At 50.0% G+C, this 22,982-nt stretch overlaps 2 protein-coding genes across 3 annotated transcripts; both read right to left on the minus strand.

Annotated features, from left to right (window-relative positions):
• Nucleotides 1–2,104: 2,104 nt before the first annotated feature.
• On the minus strand, nucleotides 2,105–6,314 carry LOC149451405 (uncharacterized). Its single transcript, XM_089690691.1, has 2 exons — nucleotides 6,184–6,314; nucleotides 2,105–3,830 (listed from the first exon to the last, which is right to left on the minus strand). Exons 1-2 carry the CDS (start codon nucleotides 6,204–6,206, stop codon nucleotides 2,240–2,242), a joined length of 1,614 nt encoding a protein of 537 aa, XP_089546817.1. The 5' UTR covers nucleotides 6,207–6,314; the 3' UTR covers nucleotides 2,105–2,239.
• A 1,557-nt stretch (nucleotides 6,315–7,871) lies between these two features.
• Nucleotides 7,872–22,809, minus strand: LOC149451406 (hyaluronidase-1-like). Of its 2 annotated transcripts, none has more exons than XM_089690695.1 (4): nucleotides 22,643–22,809; nucleotides 15,981–16,914; nucleotides 13,645–13,734; nucleotides 7,872–10,063 (listed from the first exon to the last, which is right to left on the minus strand). In XM_089690695.1, exons 2-4 carry the CDS (start codon nucleotides 16,887–16,889, stop codon nucleotides 9,749–9,751), a joined length of 1,314 nt encoding a protein of 437 aa, XP_089546821.1. In that variant the 5' UTR covers nucleotides 16,890–16,914; nucleotides 22,643–22,809; the 3' UTR covers nucleotides 7,872–9,748. The 2 variants fall into 2 exon arrangements, with proteins under 2 accessions (XP_089546821.1, XP_089546820.1); XM_089690694.1 differs by lacking the exon at nucleotides 22,643–22,809 and adding an exon at nucleotides 18,217–18,503.
• Nucleotides 22,810–22,982: the final 173 nt, after the last annotated feature.

Here is a 22,982-nt window from a genome sequence, read left to right on the forward strand (position 1 = left end):
GGGGTGCAGAGACTAGAACTGATCTGCAAAGGGTACACGGGGGGGGCCTGGACAGTAGAGGGGTGGGGGTGCAAAGACTAGAACTGATCCGCAAAGGATACATGGGGGGGGCCTGGACAGTAGGGGGATGCAGAGACTAGAACTGATCCACAAAAGGGTACACGGGGGAGGGGGGGGGCCTGGACAGTAGGGGGGTGGGGGTGCAGAGACTAGAACTGATCTGCAAAGGGTACACGGGGGGGGGGGTCCTGGACAGTAGGGGGGTGGGAGTGCAGAGACTTTAATTGTTCCACAAAGGGTACACGGGGGGGGGGGGGGGGCCTGGACAGTAGGGGGGTGGGGGTGCAGAGACTAGAACTGTTCCACAAAGGGTACACGGGGAGGGGGGGCCTGGACAGTAGGGGGTGGGGGTGCAGAGACTAGAACTGATCCACAAAGAGTAAACGGGGGGGGGGGGGGAGGCCTGGACAATAGGGGGGTGGGGGTGCAAATACTAGAACTGATTCCCCTGCAGCCATAGGTAGGGAGCGGAGGAGAAGCCGGAAGCACTGCCAGGGAAAAGGGTATATAGGGGGGCTTGGACAGCAGGGGGGGGGGGGGGGGTGGGGGTAATCAGAGTGGTAGAAGGGGGTTGGGGGTAATCAGCAGTGAAAAGGGATGGGGATGCAGAGGCTACAACTGATCTCCCTGCTGCTGTAGTAAGGAGAAGAGAAGCCGGCAGCACTGCCAAAGAAAGGGTACAGAGAGGGGCCCGGATATCAGGGGGGTGGGGGTGATAAGAGCGGTGGAAGGGGATGGGGGTGCAGAGACTAGATCTGATCCCCCTGCACCTGTAGGGAGAGAGAGGAGGAGAAGCCGGCAGCACTGCCAGAGAAAGGGTACACAGGGGGCCCGGATAGCAGAAGGGTGGGGGGGGGGGGAGATCAGAGGGATGGGGGTGCAGAGACTAGAACTGATCCCGTGCAGCTGTAGGGAGGGAGAGGAGGAGAAGCCGGCAGCACAAGAGGGAGGGGGAGCCACAAGAGGACCGGTGTCAGCAATAGCGCAGTACAATTGGCCGGGGCCCCACTTTTGAACTGATGGGCCCGGGCCTGGTACAGGAGGGCCGGTTGTACTGCCTTATCAGTGGTCCTGGTCATCATCATCCTCTGTGCTCCACCATCAGTTTCTGAGGATGTAGGGATGGAAATGATGAGATATAACCGGCTTCAGTGCCGGTGACTTCTAGTTGGGTTCCGGCACCATCCATAGACATCACTGGGAGCGTCCACCATCCATCCTCAGGTCTGTACTGACAGGAGTGCAGCTTCCAGTTCGGGATTTATGAAGAAGAAGAAATATTCCCATGTGCCGGATACAATTCACTACAGAAAATATTTAAAGTGACTGTCCCTGTAAATGTCAGATAGGCAACATTCCAATACGCCATATGGGAATACGGCACCAGAAGGTCCACCTTTGAAGCTACATTCCAGGGGTGGCGATTGGACCAGTGTGAGTATGTAGCATGGCCGCCATTAGAAGTCTAGGGGCCCAAAACAGTCTGCCTGCCAGGGCTTGAAATGAACTTTACCTATGATCTGGTATTATCATCTCGCAGGCCTTGTACAGCAGAACTCAGTTTGCAGGAGGGAGAAGCAGCACCAGCAGCCAATCAGCTGATTTGCTGACCAGCAACACGGTAATAGGAGGAGAGAGCAGAGTGACGTGGAGATGAGCTCATCAGTATGATGTTTCTCTTTTCACTTGTCCAGTTACAAGGTGGGAGTGTAGAGGAAACCTGTAAGTGAAAGTGAAACTGCGGCAGAGAAAGATCAGGATCCCTCTGCCGCCAGACAGGATTGTGCTGTGCAAATCTCAGGACTGGATGGACAGAAACACTTTTGCAGGTAAAGCGGCTCCCTTGTAGGTATTTAACCTGTTTATTTGGCGGGTTTCCTGGAGTTCAGCTGGAAGAGTAATCGAAAAAACAACTGAATTTGCAGCACCAGATTAATGGGGGAGTATTCACAGACACACCCATGAGGAGCCTCAATTAATGCTGAATATTTCACCCCTCCCCCGCAGTACTCTACATAACAGAATACAATGATGCCAATAGAGCTCATCCAAGGAGCAGCTTTATTCCCCCGTGGTGAGGTTCGATGTCCCGGGGTGGGGGGGTCACACAGTGGTAAGGCACAACAGTGGACAAATAAATATTATCTGATCAGTTCTGGGTGGAGCAGAGATGTCTCCTTTATAGAGTTTTCATCATCCAGAACATGGGGTCCCCTCGAAAGTCCCGGTAGGGGGTTTGCAAGGAGCTGGATTTGGCCGGAGATGACAAATGTGGTAACAAACTGGATGAACCCAAGGGAAGGAGAGGAGCGAAGGGTGGGGGAGGGGGGCTAGATAGGAAAGGAATTGGGGTGGATTTAGGGCAGGGCAGGGGAGATGGAGGAGGAGGGGAGGAGAGAGGGGTAAATGTGGGGCAGGGTGGGGGAGGTGGCGGTGGTGGAGGAGGGGGGCGTGAGGTAGATGTGGGGCAGGGTGGGGGAGGTGGCGGTGGTGGAGGAGGGAGGAGTGGGGTAGATGTGTGGCAGGGTGGCTGTGGTGGAGGAGGGGGGAGTGGAATAGATGTGGGGCAGAGTGGGGGAAGTGGCAGTGGTGGAGGGAGGAGTGGGGTAGATGTGCAGCAGGGTGGGGGAGGTGGCAGTGGTGGAGGGGGGAGTGGGGTAGATGTGCGGCAGGGTGGGAGAGGTGGCGGTGGTGGAGGAAGGAGGAGTGGGGTAGATGTGCAGCAGGGTGGGGGAGGTAGCAGTGGTGGAGGGGGGAGTGGGGTAGATGTGCGGCAGGGTGGGGGAGGTGGCGGTGGTGGAGGAGGGAGGAGTGGGGTAGATGTGCAGCAGGGTGGGGGAGGTAGCAGTGGTGGAGAGGGGAGTGGGGTAGATGTGCGGCAGGGTGGGGGAGGTGGCGGTGGTGGAAGAGGGAGGAGTGGGGTAGATGTGGGGCAGGGTGGGGGAGGTGGCGGTGGTGGAAGAGGGAGGAGTGGGGTAGATGTGGGAGGTATTGGTGGTGGAGGGGAGAGTCGGGTAGATGTGGGACAGGGTAGGGGAAGTGGCGGTGGTGGAGGAGGGAGGAGTGGGGTAGATGTTTGGCAGGGTGGGGGAGGTGGTGGTGGTGGAGGAGGGGGGAGTGGGGTAGATGTGGGGCAGGGTGGGGGAGGGGGGATTGGAATAGCCCTTGAGAGGTGTTCTGAGGTCTCGGATGGAGTCTGGGGCGGCTCCACACCTGAACGTTCTGGAGGTGAAGGACATGGCGGCTTGTCTGGTGATGAGGATGGCCCACCATGGTGGTTATAGGTAGGACTGGTCTTGGAGGGACTCATCTTCTGGAACATCCCCGGGGGTAGCAGCGATCCCAGCGTTCCCATATTCTGGACAGGCTCCGTCAGACGGTACCCCAGGTGGTAGTAGAAGTCCTGCTTGTCATGAGTGGTCAGGTACAGGTTTCGGAAGCCCCTCCCTCTGGCGTACCTCTCAGCGGCCTCCATCAACCTCCGGCCATAGCCCTTACCTCGAAGGTCGGCGCTGACCACCACCGACTCCACAAACAGGCTGTTGGGGAGGCCTATGACCCTGCAGAGTCGGGCGTGACTCAGAACGGGCCCTTCCTGGGCTTCAATGAGCACCAGGCACACGGGGAAATCATCTGAAGATTTTTCCAAGGAGTGAATCCGCGCTCCGAGACTTCTCCGCCATGTCTGGTTCAGCAGCTCCGCACAGGACGCTGTGAGGTCAGGACGATGGTGCAGAGGGACGAGGATGACGTTGCCTGGTGGGGGCGACCTGCGGGAGATCAGAAAAGCATGAGATGTTGGTGGTTTTCCCAATGGAGAGAGGCTAACCACTGCGGAGCAGCCATATTGAATGGTCATTACACAACCAATCGATTAAGAAGAAGTCGCTAAACGCCATTTGAATCTCAGGAGCCAATAAACCTACAAAATGTACAACTACTAACTATTTAGAACCTCTAACTTGGCCTGAATGTTTCCTGAATGATGCGTGAATTTGTCCAGCCAATGGTGTTGCCGGACTGGGGTACCGGTCCAATGAGGGGCCCTTAGACCTTTAACAGCCGACCCCATCTCAGTGGTGTTGCAGTAGATTATTATGGGCCGCCTCTGAGGAGCACTGGGCTCTGCCCTCTGCGCATCCTGCTGACCCGTTGTGCCGCCCTCAAACCAACCCAGGTCACTCCTTCATATCCTGCCCTGACCAACCATAAAAAAATCCCATAAATGCCATAACCTGTGGGCTTAACAGCGCCACAGCTGGTCTGGGGGAGGTACTGCGGACCATATTTACAAAGTAACAAATTACTGATTTATAAAGAAAATATCGATTTATAAAGTAACAGATGATCAATTTACAAAGTCAGACCGACTCAGACTCCGCCCCCATATCCCATTCTGACCAATCATATATAATCCTGAATGTTTCATAGCACCACAACCCACCCTGTGGGAGGTACTTAAGAACATATTGACAAAGCAACACACTATTGATTATAAAGAAATTATCGATTTGTTTAAAAAAAAAAACATTATTGATCTATAGAGTAACAAAAGGTTGATTAATAAAGTAACACATTATTCATTTATAGCACAACAAATTATCGAGTTATAAAAAAACAAATTATCAATATATAGAGTAATCAGTTATCAATTTATAAAGTAAAAAATAATAGATTTATAAAGTCGGACCAACTCAGGCCCCACCCACATATCCTGTCCTGACCAATCATACATTAATCAGGTCCCATAAGTTTTCATAGAGTCACAGCCGGCCCATGGGAGGTTCTTGGGACCATATTTATAAAGTAACAAATATTGATTTAAAAAAAAAAAAAGGATCGATTTATGGAGTAACAAATAACCAATTTATAGGGTAACAAATTATTGATTAATAAAGTATCAATGTAATGAATAATACAGGAATAAATTAACAAAGAAACAAATGATTTATAAAAAAGAAATGATTGATTTATTGAATAATTATCAATTTATAGGGTGACAAGTGATTGCTTTATAAAAAAAAAGAAATTATATATTTATTGAATAACAAATAATTTATAGGGTAACAAATACCGGTAAGGATTAATAAAGTATCAATGTAATTAATAATACAGGAATAAATTATTGATTAACAAAGAAACAAATTATTGATTTATAAAAAAAGAAATGATCAATTTATTGAATAATAATCAATGTAAAGGGTAACAAGTGACTGATTTATAAAAAAGGAAATGATCGATTTATTGAATAATAATCAATTTATAAAAAAGGAAATGATCAATTTATTGAATAATCAACTTATAAAAAAGGAAATGATCAATTTATTGAATAATCAACTTATAAAAAAGGAAATGATCAATTTATTGAATAATAATCACTTTATAGGGTAACAAATGAATGATTATTGATTTATTGAATAACAAATAATCAATTTACGGGGTAACAAATATTCATTAATAAAGAATCAATGCAATGAATAATACAGGAATAAACTGATTAACAAAGAAACAAATTATTGATTTAAAAAGTAACATATTAATGACTTATAAGAAATAATTGATCTATAAAGTAAAAAAAAAAAAAAAAAAGATCGATTTATAAAGAAACAAATTATCAATTTATAGGATAACAAATTATTGATGAAAAAAGTAACAATTTAAGGAATAATAAAGTAATATATTAGTGATTAAAACAGTAACAATTTTTTTTATTTTAATAGTAACAAATTATCTAAAGATTTGATACATTTTATAATCACATTCGCTGTCCAATCACAGTCTAGCCTGATGAAATCACATTCGCCCGCATTGCCTGATAGCCGATCAGGATCTCTCGACTATTCGCCGCGTTCACAATATGGCGAATGTGACGTCATCCGGCTCCGATCGCTCAGAAGGGGCCCCTGACTTCTATAAGTGGCCATACAGTGTGAACACATGGGAGGAGGGGTCGGGGCCCCTGTACCCTGCCTCTGGGGGAGGGGTTGGGGCCCCTGTACCCTGCTCCTGTCTCTGGGGATCACAGTGTGAGGACAAAGGAGGGTCAGGGGCCCCTCCAATAATCACACACCTAATGATAGCAAATATAATACCCCTGTCACCCGATTCGGGTCAAAAACTCACCACACTCCACAGCTCTCCCCCATGTGCTCCAGAAGCTCCCAGCTGCAGCCAATCACAGGGCGAGCCGTGAGCTGTAAGGAGCATACTGGGAGTTGTAGGCTGCGCAGGCCAGGTGTGACTTGTCTGCAATTCCGAGAGAGGCCAGCAGAGGGAGGAGAGAGCAGAGATAGGATTATGCGTGTGATGCCGACAGCGGCCAGCAGAGGGAGGAGAGAGCAGAGATAGGATTATGCGTGTGATGCCGACAGCGGCCAGCAGAGGGAGGAGAGAGCAGAGATAGGATTATGCGTGTGATGCCGACTCCGGCCAGCAGAGGGAGAAGTGAGCAGAGTTGGAGATCTACAAACATTCAGGATTTATATGTCTGTCCTGCGTCTATAATTTTTTTTTAAATATTAATTTTTTCAATTTTACTTTTTTTTTGGACTAAAAAGTGGAAAATAACTCTCACTTTTTGGAAAATAATGTGTATATACAGCACTGCATCCGACGCTTTGCATTGCACTTGGTGATGGAAGGCTTGGATGCAGCTGCTCGGCCATGGAAACCCATTCCATGAAGCTCTCTACGCACTGTTGTTGTGCTAATCTGAAGGTCACACCAAGTTTAGCAGTGGTGGAGAGGGGAGTGGGGTAGATGTGCGGCAGGGTGGGGGAGGTGGCGGTGGTGGAAGAGGGAGGAGTGGGGTAGATGTGGGGCAGGGTGGGGGAGGTGGCGGTGGTGGAGGAGGGAGGAGTGGGGTAGATGTGGGAGGTGTTGGTTGTGGAGGGGAGAGTCGGGTAGATGTGGGACAGGGTAGGGGAAGTGGCGGTGGTGGAGGAGGGAGGAGTGGGGTAGATGTTTGGCAGGGTGGGGGAGGTGGTGGTGGTGGAGGAGGGGGGAGTGGGGTAGATGTGGGGCAGGGTGGGGGAGGGGGGATTGGAATAGCCCTTGAGAGGTGTTCTGAGGTCTCGGATGGAGTCTGGGGCGGCTCCACGCCTGAACGTTCTGGAGGTGAAGGACATGGCGGCTTGTCTGGTGATGAGGATGGCCCACCATGGTGGTTATAGGTAGGACTGGTCTTGGAGGGACTCATCTTCTGGAACATCCCCGGGGGTATGTGTGCTAATCTGAAGGTCACACCAAGTTTGGAGATCTTTAGCTATTGGCTCTGCAGACAGTTGGTGACTTCTGCGCACTGTGCGCTTCAGCATGCGCTGACCCCGCTCTGTCATGTGACATGGCCTACCACTTGGTGGCTGAGTGGCTGTTGTTCCCAGTTGCTTCCACTTTGTTATAATCCCACTAACAGATGAGCGTGGAATATTTAGTAGCCAGGAAATGTCACGGATGGACTTATTGCACAGGTGGCCACCTATCACGGGACCACGCTTGGAGTCACTGAGCTCCTGAGAGCGACCCATTCTTTCACCAATGTTTGTAGAAGCCGTCTGCATGCCTAGGGGCTTGATTGTATACACCTGTGTCCATGGAGGGGATTGGAACACCTGAATCACATGATATGTAGGGCGGGGCCAATACTTTTGGCAATATAGTATATATATATATATTATGCAGAACGTATCCGATCTATAAGCCAGAGGCTCTGGATGGACAGTTGGTCACTGGAATGGAAACAGAGCTCCACCTATAAATATGTATAATGTACCATAATTTGTGATAGAAATGATGATACAATAAAACATTGATTGACAAAAGCAATTTCTTTATTTAGTGTGTTTTAGCAAAATTATTTCAAGGTCCTTTTTGGTTTTCTCATTGTAACCTGGCTGGTTATTGGATTCTTTGGTGTTATCATAGAATGTCCCTTTTAAATTGATATTTAATTTTTTTTTTGCAGGAAATGCGTGTCATGGATGCAGCGTACAGGCGGAGGAGGATTCCCTGCAGGAATTATCCAGCAGCTTTTTCCCATGCATGTATACAGAGAGTGCAAATCACCAGTCAGAGTATGCAGCAGTTTTTATGGCACATATTTGGAGTGTTCTTAGACAGAGAAAAAATTGAATATTTCTTTTTTTCCACTCCTAGGTTGTATGATGCTCTGAGACCTGTGGGGAGCATAAGGATCTTGGACTTGGATGGTCTGTGCCCTACATGGAGTATAGGGATCCTGGACTGGGATACATGCACTGTATGTTGGCCTGAGCCCCATGGGGAGTATAGTGATCCTGTACAGGGATGGATGTACCGTATATTGCTCTGAGCCTAAGGAGATGTATAGGGATCCTGGACTGGGATGGTTCGGGCCTTATAGGGAGTATATGTATCCTGGACTGGGATGGATGTACTGTATATTGCTCTGAGCCTAATGAGATGTATAGGGTTGCTGGACTGGGATGGTTTGGGCCTTATAGGGAGTATATGTATCCTGAACTGGGATGGATGTACTGTATATTGCTCTGAGCCTAATGAGATGTATAGGGATCCTGGACTGGGATGGTTTGGGCCTTATAGGGAGTATATGTATCCTGGACTGGGGTGGATGTACTGTATGTTACCCTGAGCCCCGTGGGGAGTATGGGGATCCTGGACTGGCATAAATGCACTGTATGTTGGCCTGAGCCCCATGGGGAGTATAGTGATCCTGGACTGAGATGGATGTACTGTATTTTGATCTGAGCCTCCTTGGGGAGTATAGGGATCCTGGACTGAAATGGATATATTGAAGGTTGTTCTGAGCCCCATGTTGAGTATAGGGATCCTGGGCTGGGGAGGATGTACTGTATGTTGCTCTAAGCCCTATGGGGAGTATTGGGATCCTGGACTGAGATGGATGTACTGTATGTTGCTCTGAGCCCCATGGGAAATATAGGGATCCTGGACTGAGATGGATGTCCTGCATGTTGGGCTAAACCCTATGGGGAGTATAGGGATCCTGGACTGAGATGGATGTACTGTATGGTGGGTTAAACCCTATAGGGATTATATAGGGATCCTGGGCTGAAATTAATGCCCTGTATGCTCAGCTAAACCCTATAGGGAGTATAGGGATCCTGGACTGGGATGGATGTACTGTATGTTGCTCTGAGCCCATTGGGCAGTATAGGGATCCTGAACTGGGATGGATGTCCTGTATTTTGATCTGAGCCCATTGGGCAGTATAGGGATCCTGGACTGAGATGGACAGTATAGGGATCCTGGACTGAGCTGCATGTACTGTATTTTGATCTGAGCCCATTGGGCAGTATAGGGATCCTGGACTGGGACGGATGTACTATATTTTGGTCTGAGTCCATTCGGCAGTATAGGGATCCTGGACTGGGATGGATGTACTGTATGTTGCTCTGAGCCCATTGGGCAGTATAGGGATCCTGAACTGGGATGGATGTCCTGTATTTTGATCTGAGCCCATTGGGAAGTATAGGGATCCTGGACTGAGATGGATGTCCTGTATGTTGCTCTGAGCCCACTGGGCAGTATAGGGATCCTGGACTGGGATGGATGGGCTTCTCCTCCACATCTGTATTCTGTTCATACATTTCTCCCTCATTGGTTGCAGACAGTTTAGCGAGTGCGCCTCTCTGCTTTGAAAAGCGTGAAGTGGACTGTAGCGCGGCGTCGGTCAGCCGGTTCGGTGGGAGCAATCCGGCCCCTCCCATCCAGGATAACAGCGGCACTGGAAATGGAGAGCCATATGCACCACGTCCATCTTGGAGGCTTCTCCGGAGACCAGGAAGCCTCTGCCCTCGGGGTTCCTTCTAATGCTGAAGCTGTCGGGGTGCAGGTGGAGGTGGCTGTTAGAGGTGGAGTCTTTGCGCACGCAGCGTCCGTTTCCTGTGCACAGCGCCTGACTACACAGGGTGGCGCCATTCGTCACATTGACCACATACATCCCCAGTGTGGAGTCTATGTACGACTTCACCGCCAGACACGCCTCCTGCGACAGAACACAGCACAGTCAGCATGAAGGACAAACATTTAAAAGCTTGTCAATGTTTCAAGGGATTATCAGAAGAACAATATATTCACAGTGAACCGATAGCAGATATTTTCCAACAGGATCCTAACCCCCTAGTGTCCCCATTGGAGGATTTCCCCTCTATTCCGGTTCTAGTGACAACCCCAAATTTGTAATTTTCTTTTACTCTCAGTGATAACGGTAAATGGGACAAATAGGGAGAGGGGGCCACAGACAGCATTAAAGCCCCACAGGGGTTCCAATCCATACAAATTGATGAATCCATCCACAGGGGTAAAAACTCAGAGAAGTTGACGTGTTTCTGCCCAAAAGGGCCTTCATCATAACGAGCATTAGACGCGAAACAGCGCCATATATGGGAAGTGCCTGATGGGGACACCATTCACACTTGTGTGCAGGTCCAGACTGGTCATAGGCAGGGGCGGACTGACCATTTGGAAACTCGGACACTGCCCGAGGGCCCGGGGTCAGTAGGGGGCCCCATGAGATGCCCCTGGTACCTTTTTCATAGGCTTTTTTGAGTTTGGGAAAGGACACAGGGGTCCCATGATCCCCTATTGCCTGGGGGCCCCATGAGTTGTCAGTCCGCCCCTGGTCATAGGGCACACCGGGCATTTGCTTGGTGGGCTGGGGCTGCCTGGATAGGAGGGGAAACACATATAGGAACCAGGCCGTGAATTTCTTTCTTTCTATACGTTTCTCTCTCTCCTCTTTCTCTCCTTTCTTTACTTCTTTCCTTATGTCTCCTGTTTCTCTCCTTTCTTTCTTTCTTTTTCTTTCTTTCTTTCTTTCTTTCTTTCTTTCCCTCCTTCCTTGTTTTCCTCCTTCCTTCTTTCTCTCCTTCCTTCTTTCCCTCTTTCCTTCTTTCCTTCCTTCCCTCCTTCCTTCATTCCCTCCTTCCTTCATTCCCTCCTTCCTTCTTTTCCTCTTTCCTTCTTTCCCTCCTTCCTTCCTTCTTTCTTTACCTCCTTCCTACATTCCTTTCTTTCTTTCTTTCTTTCTTTCTTTCTTTCTTTCTTTCTTTCTTTCTTTCTTTCTTTCTTTCTTTCTTTCTTTCCTTCCTTCCTTCCTTCCTTCCCTCTTTCATTCCTTCCTTTCTCCTTTCTTTCCCTCCTTTCTTCTTTCCTACTGTCCTCCTTTCCCCTCCTTCCTTCCTTCCTTCCCTCCTTTATTTCTTTCTCTCTTTTCTTTTCCATTCTTTTCTCTTTCGTTCTATCTTTCTCTCTCTCCTACAAAGAAATGTAAAAACAAAATAAAATATAACATTGTAAAAAATTAAATAAAAATAAAAAAACCTACTGACACTAATGGCAGAACTACCAGGGTCCCCAGGGTAACCTTTAGGTTACCAACGGTGGCTCTTGCGACCGGGCCCTGGCGTTCCGCTGCTGGGCTCCAAGAAAAGGGTCCCCAGGCTTGGGGCTGCTCAGTCCAAAATACCCGGGCCTATTTTTTGTCCCAGTCCGGGCCTGCTTGTGCGACATTCGGACATCAAAGTTGCATGACAAGTCAAAAACCCATGTTTTCCTATGATAACCATTCATATATGTGTGACTTAAAGCGGAGTTCCACTCAAGCTGTCAAAAAATAAAAGTCAGCAGCTACAAAAACTGTAGCTGCTGACTTTTAAAAAACAACCACTTACCTGTCCCTCGGCCCTGCGATGTGTCCCCTACAGCCCGTTTCACCGGCCTTCCTGTATTCCAGGAGGCCGGCATCTTCAGTGTGGGCACCCGGCTGTGACAGCTTGCGGCTTCACAGATGGGTACCCACTGCACATGCACAAGTAGCGCTGTGCTTCATGAATGGTCCTGTAGTCTCCTGGGACCTGTCACGTGTCCCAAAAGACTACAGGGAGGGAGGACACCTTCCGCTTCTGATCGCCTAGGCGATCAGACCAAAAGTGGGAGCAGGTACCTGTCAAATTCGGGTACCTGCTCCCCCCCATGGCCCTGCCCCCCAAAGGTGCCAATCCTTAATGGGGAGCGGGGGAGCAGTCCTTAAAGCGGAACCTCCCCTTTTGGGCGGAGCTCCGCTTTAAAGTTGCAGCGACTTCTCCTGTTAAAAAAAGTTGCAGTGACTTCAGAGTAGTTTATGTACCGCTTTGGTTCGACTTTTATGCAACTTGAGAGCCATCGATGTCAATGTTAACCCTCAAAAGTTGCATGAAAGTTGTACCTGACAGTACCTGAAAAATTCTATTTTTTTAAATTGTAAAAGAAAAAAAATGTAAATAAAAAAATTGTAAAAGAAAAAAAAACATGACGAGGAAGAATTCACAAGAAGTTGATCCAGGGAATATCCGATTGTTTCTCGGGGGATCAGGAAGGAATTTTTTTCCCTGCAGGAGCAAATTGGATCATGCTTTGCTGGGGGTTTTTTGCCTTCCTCTGGATCAACTGTGGGTGGAGGATTATAACTTTTTTTTCTGTGGTTGAACTGGATGGACTTTTGTCTTTTTTCAGCCAGACTAACTATGTATGTAACAAGAAAAACTGATAACAACGGTGACTGACTATCAATAGCAATTCCTGGTGATTTCATTCGGTCACTTCCTTTTCGGTGTCCTCGATCCTCGGCTCCTGCGAGTCTCCTGCGCCTTCGTATGCTCCATTCTGGGTATACCCTTCGTTTTATTTGTGTACTTATGATGTTCCTTATAAAAGGTGTCGTCTGCTGAGCAATTACGGCGGGCACGGATGAACCTGGCGACTGGTGCGGCCCTGAGGGTGTGAGACAGAGGAAGCAAGTAATGCAGCATTCCCCGGGCGTGCAGACACAACACCCGTATCCAGGGGCGGACTGACAACTCATGGGGCCCCCGGGCAATAGGGGATCATGGGGCCCCTGTGTCCTCTTTTAAACTCAAACCACACCCAAAAAAGCCTATGAAAGGTACCAGGGGCATCTCATGGGGCCCCTACTGACCCCGGGCCCTCGGGCAGTGCCCGAGTTCTCGAATGGTCAGTCCGCCCCCGCCCGTATCTGGATGTCCTTGTAACGTCATATCCAGAAAGTCAATCACCGTGGAATCGCTAGAACGGGCAAAGCGCAGATCGCACAGATTTTCATGGTGCTGGCAGGACGAATATATGCGACCGCTTGGTAGGTGGGCCTGAACGCAGAGCTGCTGCATATATGTGGCCCTGGGAAAACTACTTCCTGTGCTGAGAACGCGGTCCCTGCGTGGCAGCCAGCGGAGATCGCTAAGCTCCCGATCCATACTTGCATACGATCATGTGACCGCTGTGACAGCCAATCATGTTTTCTATTTTGTTCATTTTTTTAAATGTTTTGGACTATAATAAAAGAATTTATTTTAATTTTTAATTTTTTTATTCCCTCGCTCACTTTTCATCCTACAATTCACATTTCCGTCTTGTTATTGTTTTTGTTTATCATGTATCTTCTATTTATTTCTCTCTTTGCTTTCCTTCTTCCTTTTCATCCCAGCTGTGTTATTAAAGAGGACCTGTCATTATAAGAGACACCCGTCTGAGAAGCGTCTGAGCGTCAGTGACCTCTCCTTTTCCGGTTACCTTGCTGCGGCTGTAGTCATTGTTTCCCCAAAGGACGACGCCCGCAGTTCCCAGCGCTGCGCTCTGTCCAATCGTCTGGATTAGATCTTCCTGCGGGATACAGAAGAGTCAGAACTTGTGTCATGTGACTAACCAAAGGCATCAGATAAATGACTGGACTGGTATGCTGGCCACACAGTACAACCTGATTGTACAATCTCCTTTAAGCTGACCATATGCAAGGCTTTCTTAGTACATGGACACTGCCCAGGGGCCCCAGGTTAATGTGGGCCCCATGATAGTTTATCATTATATCATACTTGCCAGCTGTCCTGGATTTGCCGGGACAGTTACGCTTTTAGCTGTCAGGATGGCCATGTCCCGGGCAGCGTCCCAGAACCTGTACTGTGCCTTCCTGATCCCAGTATTGTGCCCTCCTGATCCCCCCCAGTATTGTGCCCTCCTGATCCCAGTATTGTGCCCTCCTAATCCCACCCAGTATTGTGCCCTCCTGATCCCTCCCAGTATTGTGCCCTCCTGATCCCTCCCAGTATTGTGCCCTCCTGATCCCTCCCAGTATTGTGCCCTCCTGATCCCAGTATTGTGCCCTCCTAACCCCCCCCCCCCCCCAGTATTGTGCCTTCCTGATCCCTTCCAGTATTGTGCCCCCCTGATCCCACCAGTATTGTGCCCTCTTGACCCCCCAGTACTGTGCCCCCCTGATCCCCCCAGTACTGTGCCTTCCTGATCCCAGTATTGTGCCCTCCTGATCCCTCCCAGTACTGTACCCTCCTGATCCCCCCCAGTATTGTGCTCTCCTGACCCCCCCCCCCCCCCCCGTATTATGCCTTCCTGATCCCAGTACTGTGCCCTCCTGATCCCAGTTTTGTGCCCTCCTGATCCCAGTATTGTCCCAACTGCCCCCCCCCCCCCCCCACCACCACAAACACTCTGCCTGCCCACTAAACCATACTGCAGACAGCTGCCTTCTCCTTGCAGCTTTGTAAAGGTACTGCCCAGCTAAATCGATAATCTGGTCAACAGGGGGCCCACCGGGGTGGGGAAGGCTGCCTGTACAGCTCCCCTGTCCTCCCCTGCAGGAGGAGCTCTGCTGCCTGTGCCCAGGTTATGTGCAGTGCAGGGATGAGAGAAGGAGCTCTGCCCTGCCAGCAGTGACCCCTCTCCTCTGCCCTGCCAGCAGTGACCCCTCTCCTCTGCCCTGCCAGCAGTGACCCCTCTCCTCTGCTCTGCCAGCAGTGACCCCTGTCCTCTGCCCAGCCAGAAGTGACCCCTCTCCTCTGCCCTGCCAGCAGTGACCCCTGTCCTCTGCCCTGCCAGCAGTGACCCCTGTCCTCTGCCCTGCCAGCAGTGACCCCTCTCCTCTGCCCTGCCAGCAGTGACCCCTGTCCTCTGCCCTGCCAGCAATGACCCCTGTCCTCTGCCCAGCCAGCAGTGACCCCTCTCCTATGGCCTGCCAGCAGTGACCCCTGTCCTCTGCTCTGCCAGCAGTGACCCCTGTCCTCTGCTCTGCCAGCAGTGACCCCTCTCCTCTGGCCTGCCAGCAGTGACCCCTGTCCTCTGCTCTGCCAGCAGTGACCCCTGTCCTCTGCTCTGCCAACAGTGACCCCTCTCCTCTGCCCTGCCAGCAGTTACCCCTGTCCTCTGCCCTTCCAGCACTGACCCCTGTCCTCTGCCCTGCCAGCAGTGACCCCTCTCTTCTGCCATGCCAGCAGTGACCCCTGTCCTCTGCCCTTCCAGCACTGACCCCTCTCCTCTGCCCTGCCAACAGTGACCCCTGTCCTCTGCTCTGCCAGCAGTGACCCCTGTCCTCTGCTCTGCCAGCAGTGACCCCTCTCCTCTGCCCTGCCAGCAGTGACCCCTGTCCTCTGCCCAGCCAGCAGTGACCCCTCTCCTCTGGCCTGCCAGCAATGACCCCTGTCCTCTGCCCAGCCAGCAGTGACCCCTCTCCTCTGGCCTGCCAGCAATGACCCCTGTCCTCTGCCCAGCCAGCTGTGACCCCTCTCCTCTGGCCTGCCAGCAGTGACCCCTGTCCTCTGCTCTGCCAGCAGTGACCCCTGTCCTCTGCTCTGCCAACAGTGACCCCTCTCCTCTGCCCTGCCAGCAATGACCCCTGTCCTCTGCCCTGCCAGCAGTAACCCCTATGCTCTGTCCAGCCAGCAGTTACCCCTGTCCTCTGCCCTTCCAGCACTGACCCCTGTCCACTGCTCTGCCAGCACTGCCCCCGTTCTCTGCACTGCCAGCAATGACCCCTGTAGATGTACACCAAGGATGGGGTAAACCAAGCTGTGTGTGTGGTCCTGTCAGGTAGGCTGTATGGGTCCCCATCTGCCACTTACCTGGGTCAGGAAGTCCATGCTGTATGTGTACACGATCCGGGCGTAGGGAAATACCGGGAGCTCACCCTCTTCTGACTGTCCAGATACTCTGAAAGCCTCTTCCAGGCGGTGTTTCACGAACTGACTGACACACACAGAGTCCTTCAGCATTTGTTCCAGGTAGATGTCCGGATAGAGCGCCTGGCTGGACCTCCACATCCATTTCAGAAGGTTGTTCCTGGCCACATCGACCGGCGGGCATTCTCCCGTGTAATTGTAGAGAGCTTTTTTGTAGTCGTAATTGTAGCAGTTAGGAAAGCCATAGAGGCCCCACAGCCCGCCGGGCCTTAGTTTACGGCTTAAAGCCAATGTAGACGTTATAAACTTTTCAGCGGCCTCCTCAAACTCTCTTTTGGCCTCCAGCAGTACCTTCTGCTTAGGCCATTGGGGGTGTCGCTTCCGCACCAGTTCCCGAGAATGCTTTCTATAGATGTCCTTTCTGTCCCAGTTCCGATCCCACAAAGGCCTCCAATCCTCCCAATCTATGACGGCCGCCCCTATGAAGTCCAGAGAAGGGATAGTAGTCACCAGGTCTTTGTAGGCCTGGTTAAGGTGGTCACTAAGGCTTGCGTTCTGAGGCAATCCGTCATTGATGGGGCTGCCATCCAAGTCGTAATAAGGGTACAATCCCAGCTGAGTTTCATAGAAGATCACCATCTCACTGCCTGCAAAGGATTGGTTCTCATTGACCACAATGTCAAATGGATCCAAGTCCAGGTCCACACCATACTTCTCCCAGCAGTGGTTGGTCGGGGCGTTCCAGACCGTGACAAAAGGACGTCCAGGAAGAAGAACCCCGGGACTGGCATTCATGGAAACCAAAACAATTGAAAGGTGATAGATGGCCAGAAGAAGAACCTTGTGAGACATTGGTCGTCTGGGAAGTCTTTATCACCTGCCAAAAAAAGAAAACAGAAACCATTATCAGAACCAGATTACTGAACATCTTCAGCTTACAGTCAATGACCACTTCTAGTCATCAGCTAAGCAGACCTTTCAGTAATTGTACAAATCTGCATGAATAAATCCCGGACATGTCACCATATACAGCAACAGGATCATTGTTCAGAAAAGCTCCACCTTTTATCATTAAAAAGACTGCCTAGGCAGAGGTAAGGTCACTACTCAGTGACGTTGCCTAGGTTGGGGTGAGGTCACTAGTCAGTGATGTTGCCTAGGCTGGGCTGAGGTCACTAGTCAGTGACGTTGCCTAGGCTGAGATGAGGTCGCCCGTCAGTGACTTTGCCTAGGCTGAGGTGAGGACACCAGTCAGTGACTTTGCCTAGGCTGAGGTGAAGTCACCACTCAGTGACTTTGCCTAATCTGAGGTGATGCCACCAGTCAGTGACTTTGACTAGGCTGAGGTGAGGTAACTAGTCAGTGACTTTGCCTAGGCTGAGGTGAGGTCATCAGTCAGTGACTTTGCCTAGGCTGAGCTGAGGTAACTAGTCAGTGGCATTGCCTAGGCTGAGGTGAGGACACCAGTCAATGACTTTGTCTAGGCTGAGGTGAGGTCACCAGTCAGTGCTGTTGCCTAGGTTGAGGTGAGGTCACAAGTCAGTAATGTTGCCTAGGTTGAGGTGAGGTCACAAGTCAGTAATGTTGCCTGGGATTAGGTGAGGTCACAAGTCAGTAATGTAGCCTGGGATTAATTGAGGTCACAAGTCAGTAATGTTGCCTGGGATTAGGTGAGGACACCAGTCAGTAATGTTGCGTAGGTTGAGGTGAGGACACCAGTCAATGACTTTGTCTAGGCTGAGGTGAGGAGACCACTCAGTGACTTTGCCTAAGCTGAGGTGAGGACACCAGTCAATGACTTTGCCTAGGCTGAGGTGAAGTAACTAGTCAGAGACCTTGCCTAGGCTGAGGTGAGGACACCAGTCAATGACTTTGTCTAGGCTGAGGTGAGGTCACCAGTCAGAGCTGTTGCCTAGGTTGAGGTGAGGTCACAAGTCAGTAATGTTGCCTGGGATTAGGTGAGGTCACAAGTCAATGACTTTGTCTAGGCTGAGGTGAGGTCAAAAGTCAGTGCTGTTGCCTAGGTTGAGGTGAGGTACCAAAACAATAATAATAATAAATAATAATAACAACAATACCAAAATTAATAACAATAATACAAATAATAGTAATAAATAATAATAACAATACAAAAATTATTATTATTAATTATGATGATGTGTAAATGTGATATTCTGACCTTTTCCCTTTACCGATATGTAATCAGATTGCAGATTTGGGGTCAGTCTAGTTCTGATCAGGACAGATTTTTGGAAGTTTCATTGCGTTCGCTCATCCGGAGTTGCGTCGTCTCTGTTCTTCCACAGGACGCGGCGGGCACAGCGCTGGCAGCTGGCATCACCCAGGCGGATTCTATCTCAGGGATTGGGCAGGGGTGATTTTTCTACATCGCGTGTTGTTTACTTCTCCTCTCTCAGCCGGCTGTTCCCTCTTCCTCCTTCTTCCTCCTCTCCCGTCAGTTCCTGTCATCTCCCCTCCCCGTCACTGACACCACAAGACCAGACCGACCGCCCGCAACGCGGCGTCCGTTTACTTGGAGTGTGTGAACGCCTGGGAGCTGACTCCAGCATAGTCCCGGGACAGTCACTCATCGTATCTTTCTATGAAGTTACGTACATATTGTATCGGTTTCTTGACTGAAGTGAACATTTGTAGAACTTCACACTGACTTGATTCGGGTGCATTTGTTTTCTTTTTTTTTAGGCTTTTTTTTCCCCTATGTTTTCACCTGAAGATCTGGCCAGGAACACACCTTCTGTATTAGAGCTCCCCCACTCTGGAGGAAGGAGCGCAGGGGGGGGGGGCAATTATGGACAGCAGTTTGGGGGAGAGGACTGTTAGATGTATTAGCAGATTTAGACGCACTAACCCATAGAAGCCAAACTCCAGCACGCGCTTTATAATCAGTTGCAGCCAGTGGTGGACTGACAACTCATGGAGCCCCCCAGGCAACAGGGGATCATGGGGCCCGTGTTCTTGCCCAAACTCAAAAAAGCATATGAAAAAGGTACCAGGGGCATCTCATGGGGCCCCCTACTGACCCGGGCCCTCGGGTAGTGCCTGAGTTTCCAAATGGTTAGTCCGCCCTGGTTGCAGCAAAAATATGTTTAAAAAAATCTGAAGAATATTTTAAAAAATATATATTTCTTAAATATATTCTTCAGATTTTTTTTAACATATAAAAAAGTCATTTTAACATATATTTTTACATATATTTGTAAATGAGTTCCAAAAATGTAAATTTGTATTTTTAAAGACATCCAGTATATTTGAAAATGTATTTTTAAAAATATTTTTCATATATTTTGTAATAAAAACGCATTTCGATATATAGATATATTTATTGAAATATATTTTGAAATATATTGAAAATGGCCAAAATTGTAGTATTTCAAATATATTTTTCTTCCATATGGGTGTGTCTCCCTACGCTGTGTGCATCAATAGAAACACACACCCCATAGCCTAGAAAGCTTCTTGGCCTCCATTGTTTGGTCTTCAGGGGGGCGTGCACTTCTGTCTCCTCAGGCCGCCGCCCCCTCCCCGCCGCTTATTCCTATTAATTCAGCTCCTATCACTCATTGGCATCGGTCTTGAAGAAGGAGCTCTGCACATGCGTCATCGTTCCACGCCCATTCCTAACCCACGTCACTTCCGGTTGCGGTCTCCTGGCCAGTGTGCGTTCCAGCGATCCTGGAACTTGCGGTGGCCATCTTGGACAACTGATCCTCAGCTCCCCTTGCAGCTGCTGGGTTCTCACATGGTGGATTGAGCCTCTGCACTCTGACGATTCTATTGAGCCTGTAAGTGTTTCTAGCCGTCATTATTAAAGATTCTTCTGGATATACTGCACTTAGAAGCGCCATCTTGTTCTATCCTCTTCCTCCTCCCAGCCAACAGACTCAATGGAAACTGGGCTATCCACTGCTAAAGGATATCAATGGTCAAAATGGAAAATCATACATTGTATTCCAATGATTTCCAGCCTTCTCCTATTACTCTGAACCATCTTGAAGTTTGTAAATATTCCTTCCCGGAATTCCGTGACATGGAGTCAGTATGCCCTGCGAGTTGGCACCGCTGTGTCACACCTTTCACAGAGCCCGCCTTCAGAGAGGAGGAGTTTCAGGTGGCGGAGTCAGTACAGGAATCGCCAAGGGACCGTGGGATATGTAGTTCTTTATATGGATGAGAAGCTGCAAAGCATGCTGGGAATCCAGGAGGTTCTGGAAAGAGGTGGCCAGCAGACAGGCAGTACTCAAAAGGCGTAAGGGGATTTTTCTAGTAATTTCATATTGGATTTCACTAATAACTATTGTTTGTAATATTATTACAATGCTGATGTTATAAAATGCAAGTGTATGGCGTGAGCTCTCCCCGGACCCTGCATTCACTATATCCGCTCTCCCCGGACCCTGCATTCACTATATCCGCTCTCCTGGGACCCTGCATTCACTATATCTGGTCTCCCCGGACCCCGCATTCACTATATCCGCTCTCCCCGGACCCTGCATTCACTATATCCGCTCTCCCGGGACCCTGCATTCACTATATCTGGTCTCCCCGGACCCTGCATTCACTATATCTGGTCTCCCCGGACCCCGCATTCACTATATCCGGTCTCCCCGGACCCTGCATTCACTATATCCGCTCTCCCGGGACCCTGCATTCACTATATCTGGTCTCCCCGGACCCTGCATTCATTATATCCGGTCTCCCCGGACCCTGCATTCACTATATCTGGTCTCACCGGACCCCGCATTCACTATATCCGCTCTCCCCGGACCCTGCATTCACTATATCTGGTCTCCCCGGACCCCGCATTCACTATATCCGGTCTCCCCGGACCCTGCATTCACTATATCCGGTCTCCCCGGACCCTGCATTCACTATATCCGGTCTCCCCGGACCCTGAATTCACTATATCCGGTCTCCCCGGACCCTGCAGTCACTATATCTGGTCCCCCCAGACCCTGAATTCACTATATCCGGTCTCCCCAGACCCTGCATTCACTATATCCGCTCTCCCCGGACCCTGCATTCACTATACCTGGTCTCCCCGGACCCTGCATTCACTATATCCGGTCTCCCCGGACCCTGAATTCACTATATCCGGTCTCCCGGGACCCTGCAGTCACTATATCTGGTCCCCCCAGACCCTGAATTCACTATATCCGGTCTCCCCGGACCCTGCATTCACTATATCCGCTCTCCCCGGACCCTGCATTCACTATACCTGGTCTCCCCGGACCCTGCATTCACTATATCCGGTCTCCCCGGACCCTGCATTCACTATATCTGGTCTCCCCGGACCCCGCATTCACTATATCCGCTCTCCCCGGACCCTGCATTCACTATATCCGCTCTCCCGGGACCCTGCATTCACTATATCTGGTCTCCCCGGACCCCGCATTCACTATATCCGGTCTCCCCGGACCCTGCATTCACTATATCTGGTCTCCCCGGACCCTGTATTCACTATATCCGGTCTCCCCGGACCCCACATTCACTATATCCGCTCTCCCCGGACCCGACATTCGCTATATCCGCTCTCCCCGGACCCCTCATTTACTATACAGCGGCAGACTTACCATTTGGAAACTCGGGCACTGCCCGAGGGCTCGGGTCAGTAGGGGGCCCCATGAGATGCCCCTGGTACCTTTATCATAGGCTTTTTTGAGTTTGGGCAAGGACACAGGGGCCCCATGATCCCCTATTGCCCGGGGGCCCCATGAGTTGTCAGTCCACCCCTGCTCCCACAGTACACAGAACATGGAAATGCAATTATTTTAGTAAATATAGACTGCTAAATCCCTTTTCTCATCAGCAGTATAGAGCAGTCTTGTGACTTCTATCAGTGTCCAGCAGAGCACATGTTAAAGCTTGTAGGAGGAGTTTTCATTCTCCTCTCACTGTCCTATCAGGCTGCATAACCTCCGACCACTCTGTGTGGACTGCACTGTTTGGCCCAGTGCTGATCATATGCACCCTCCCAAAGGAAACACTCTCTACCAATACACACAAAACTGAGCATGTGCAAAGTGACTCCTGGAGCTCTGTACCATCCAGGGGATGGATTAGGGAGAATAGAAGAAGGAGAGGATCAGAGAAGACAGGATCAAACAGCCTTTTTACACAATGCGGAGGATTTACCACTTAGGTTCCACAGTGAGTATAACAAGCATGATTTGCTGCATCTACAGACTGATTTTACTGTTGCCCCCTCCTAGCACAAATCCCCCCCACAAAAAACAAAAATCCACTCCTAGCACAAATTCCCTCTCCCCTCTACCATATCGCCACTCCTAGCATATCCCCCAGATTTCCCCTCCTAGAACGATTCTTACTCCCTGCCAACCCCAAAAATTCCCCCTCGCAACACAAATCTTCCTCCAGTCTCCTTGTGGTGCCCCACAGTGGCCAGGGCAGCTGCCCCTTCTGCCCACCCTTTGTCCCGGCCCTGGTGAGGGGGCACATTTGGCCTTTTTGCCTTGGCTCCCAGGAGGAATGGGTGAAGGGCCCCCCTCCATACTTGGATGTTTTTGGGTAGGAGTTGCCGTTCCCCCTTTGTCACTCCCAAGTAGCAATTATGGCCCCAAGAATACCGTCTGCTGGAGCGGGCTCCCTCCGGATTCACTGTTTTTCCTGTTTCTTCTCCACAGATCTGTGCGAGGCAGATGCGCTGATTGGCTGATCAGCTCAAACTAAGACCACCCCTTGGGATCACAGACGGTGCAGCTTGCGGGTTCCCTTTATAAAGCACTGGAGCTGCAGCAGACAAGTGAGGCAGTTCTGAGTGAGGAGGAAATATCTGCAGAAAGTAAAATATTGAGCAACTCCCAGCGGGGGGAAATCCGCTGATAAGAGCGTCACCAGATTGGGCCGTTGTCCAAAGAGGAACCTTCGATGATGAGACAAGCAAATTCTCCGACACAAAAACCACTC

The sequence above is a fragment of the Staurois parvus genome, unplaced genomic scaffold (genome assembly GCF_062004578.1).
Source record: "Staurois parvus isolate SC_StPar_1 unplaced genomic scaffold, SC_StPar_1.0 ptg000540l, whole genome shotgun sequence".
NCBI lineage: Eukaryota > Metazoa > Chordata > Amphibia > Anura > Ranidae > Staurois > Staurois parvus.

What these genes read in the sequence shown, in the direction of transcription:
- LOC149451406 (XM_089690695.1), bottom strand. Translation starts at nt 16,889, where the DNA reads ATGTCTCACAAGGTTCTTCTTCTGGCCATCTATCACCTTTCAATTGTT. An exon ending in GCATGGACTTCCTGACCCAG is followed by an intron (nt 13,735 to 15,980) that starts GTAAGTGGCAGA and finishes TGTATCCCGCAG; the next exon opens with GAAGATCTAATCCAGACGAT. An exon ending in ATGACTACAGCCGCAGCAAG is followed by an intron (nt 10,064 to 13,644) that starts GTAACCGGAAAA and finishes GTTCTGTCGCAG; the next exon opens with GAGGCGTGTCTGGCGGTGAA.
- LOC149451405 (XM_089690691.1), bottom strand. Translation starts at nt 6,206, where the DNA reads ATGGGGGAGAGCTGTGGAGTGTG. An exon ending in GGGGAGAGCTGTGGAGTGTG is followed by an intron (nt 3,831 to 6,183) that starts GTGAGTTTTTGA and finishes GATCTCCCGCAG; the next exon opens with GTCGCCCCCACCAGGCAACG.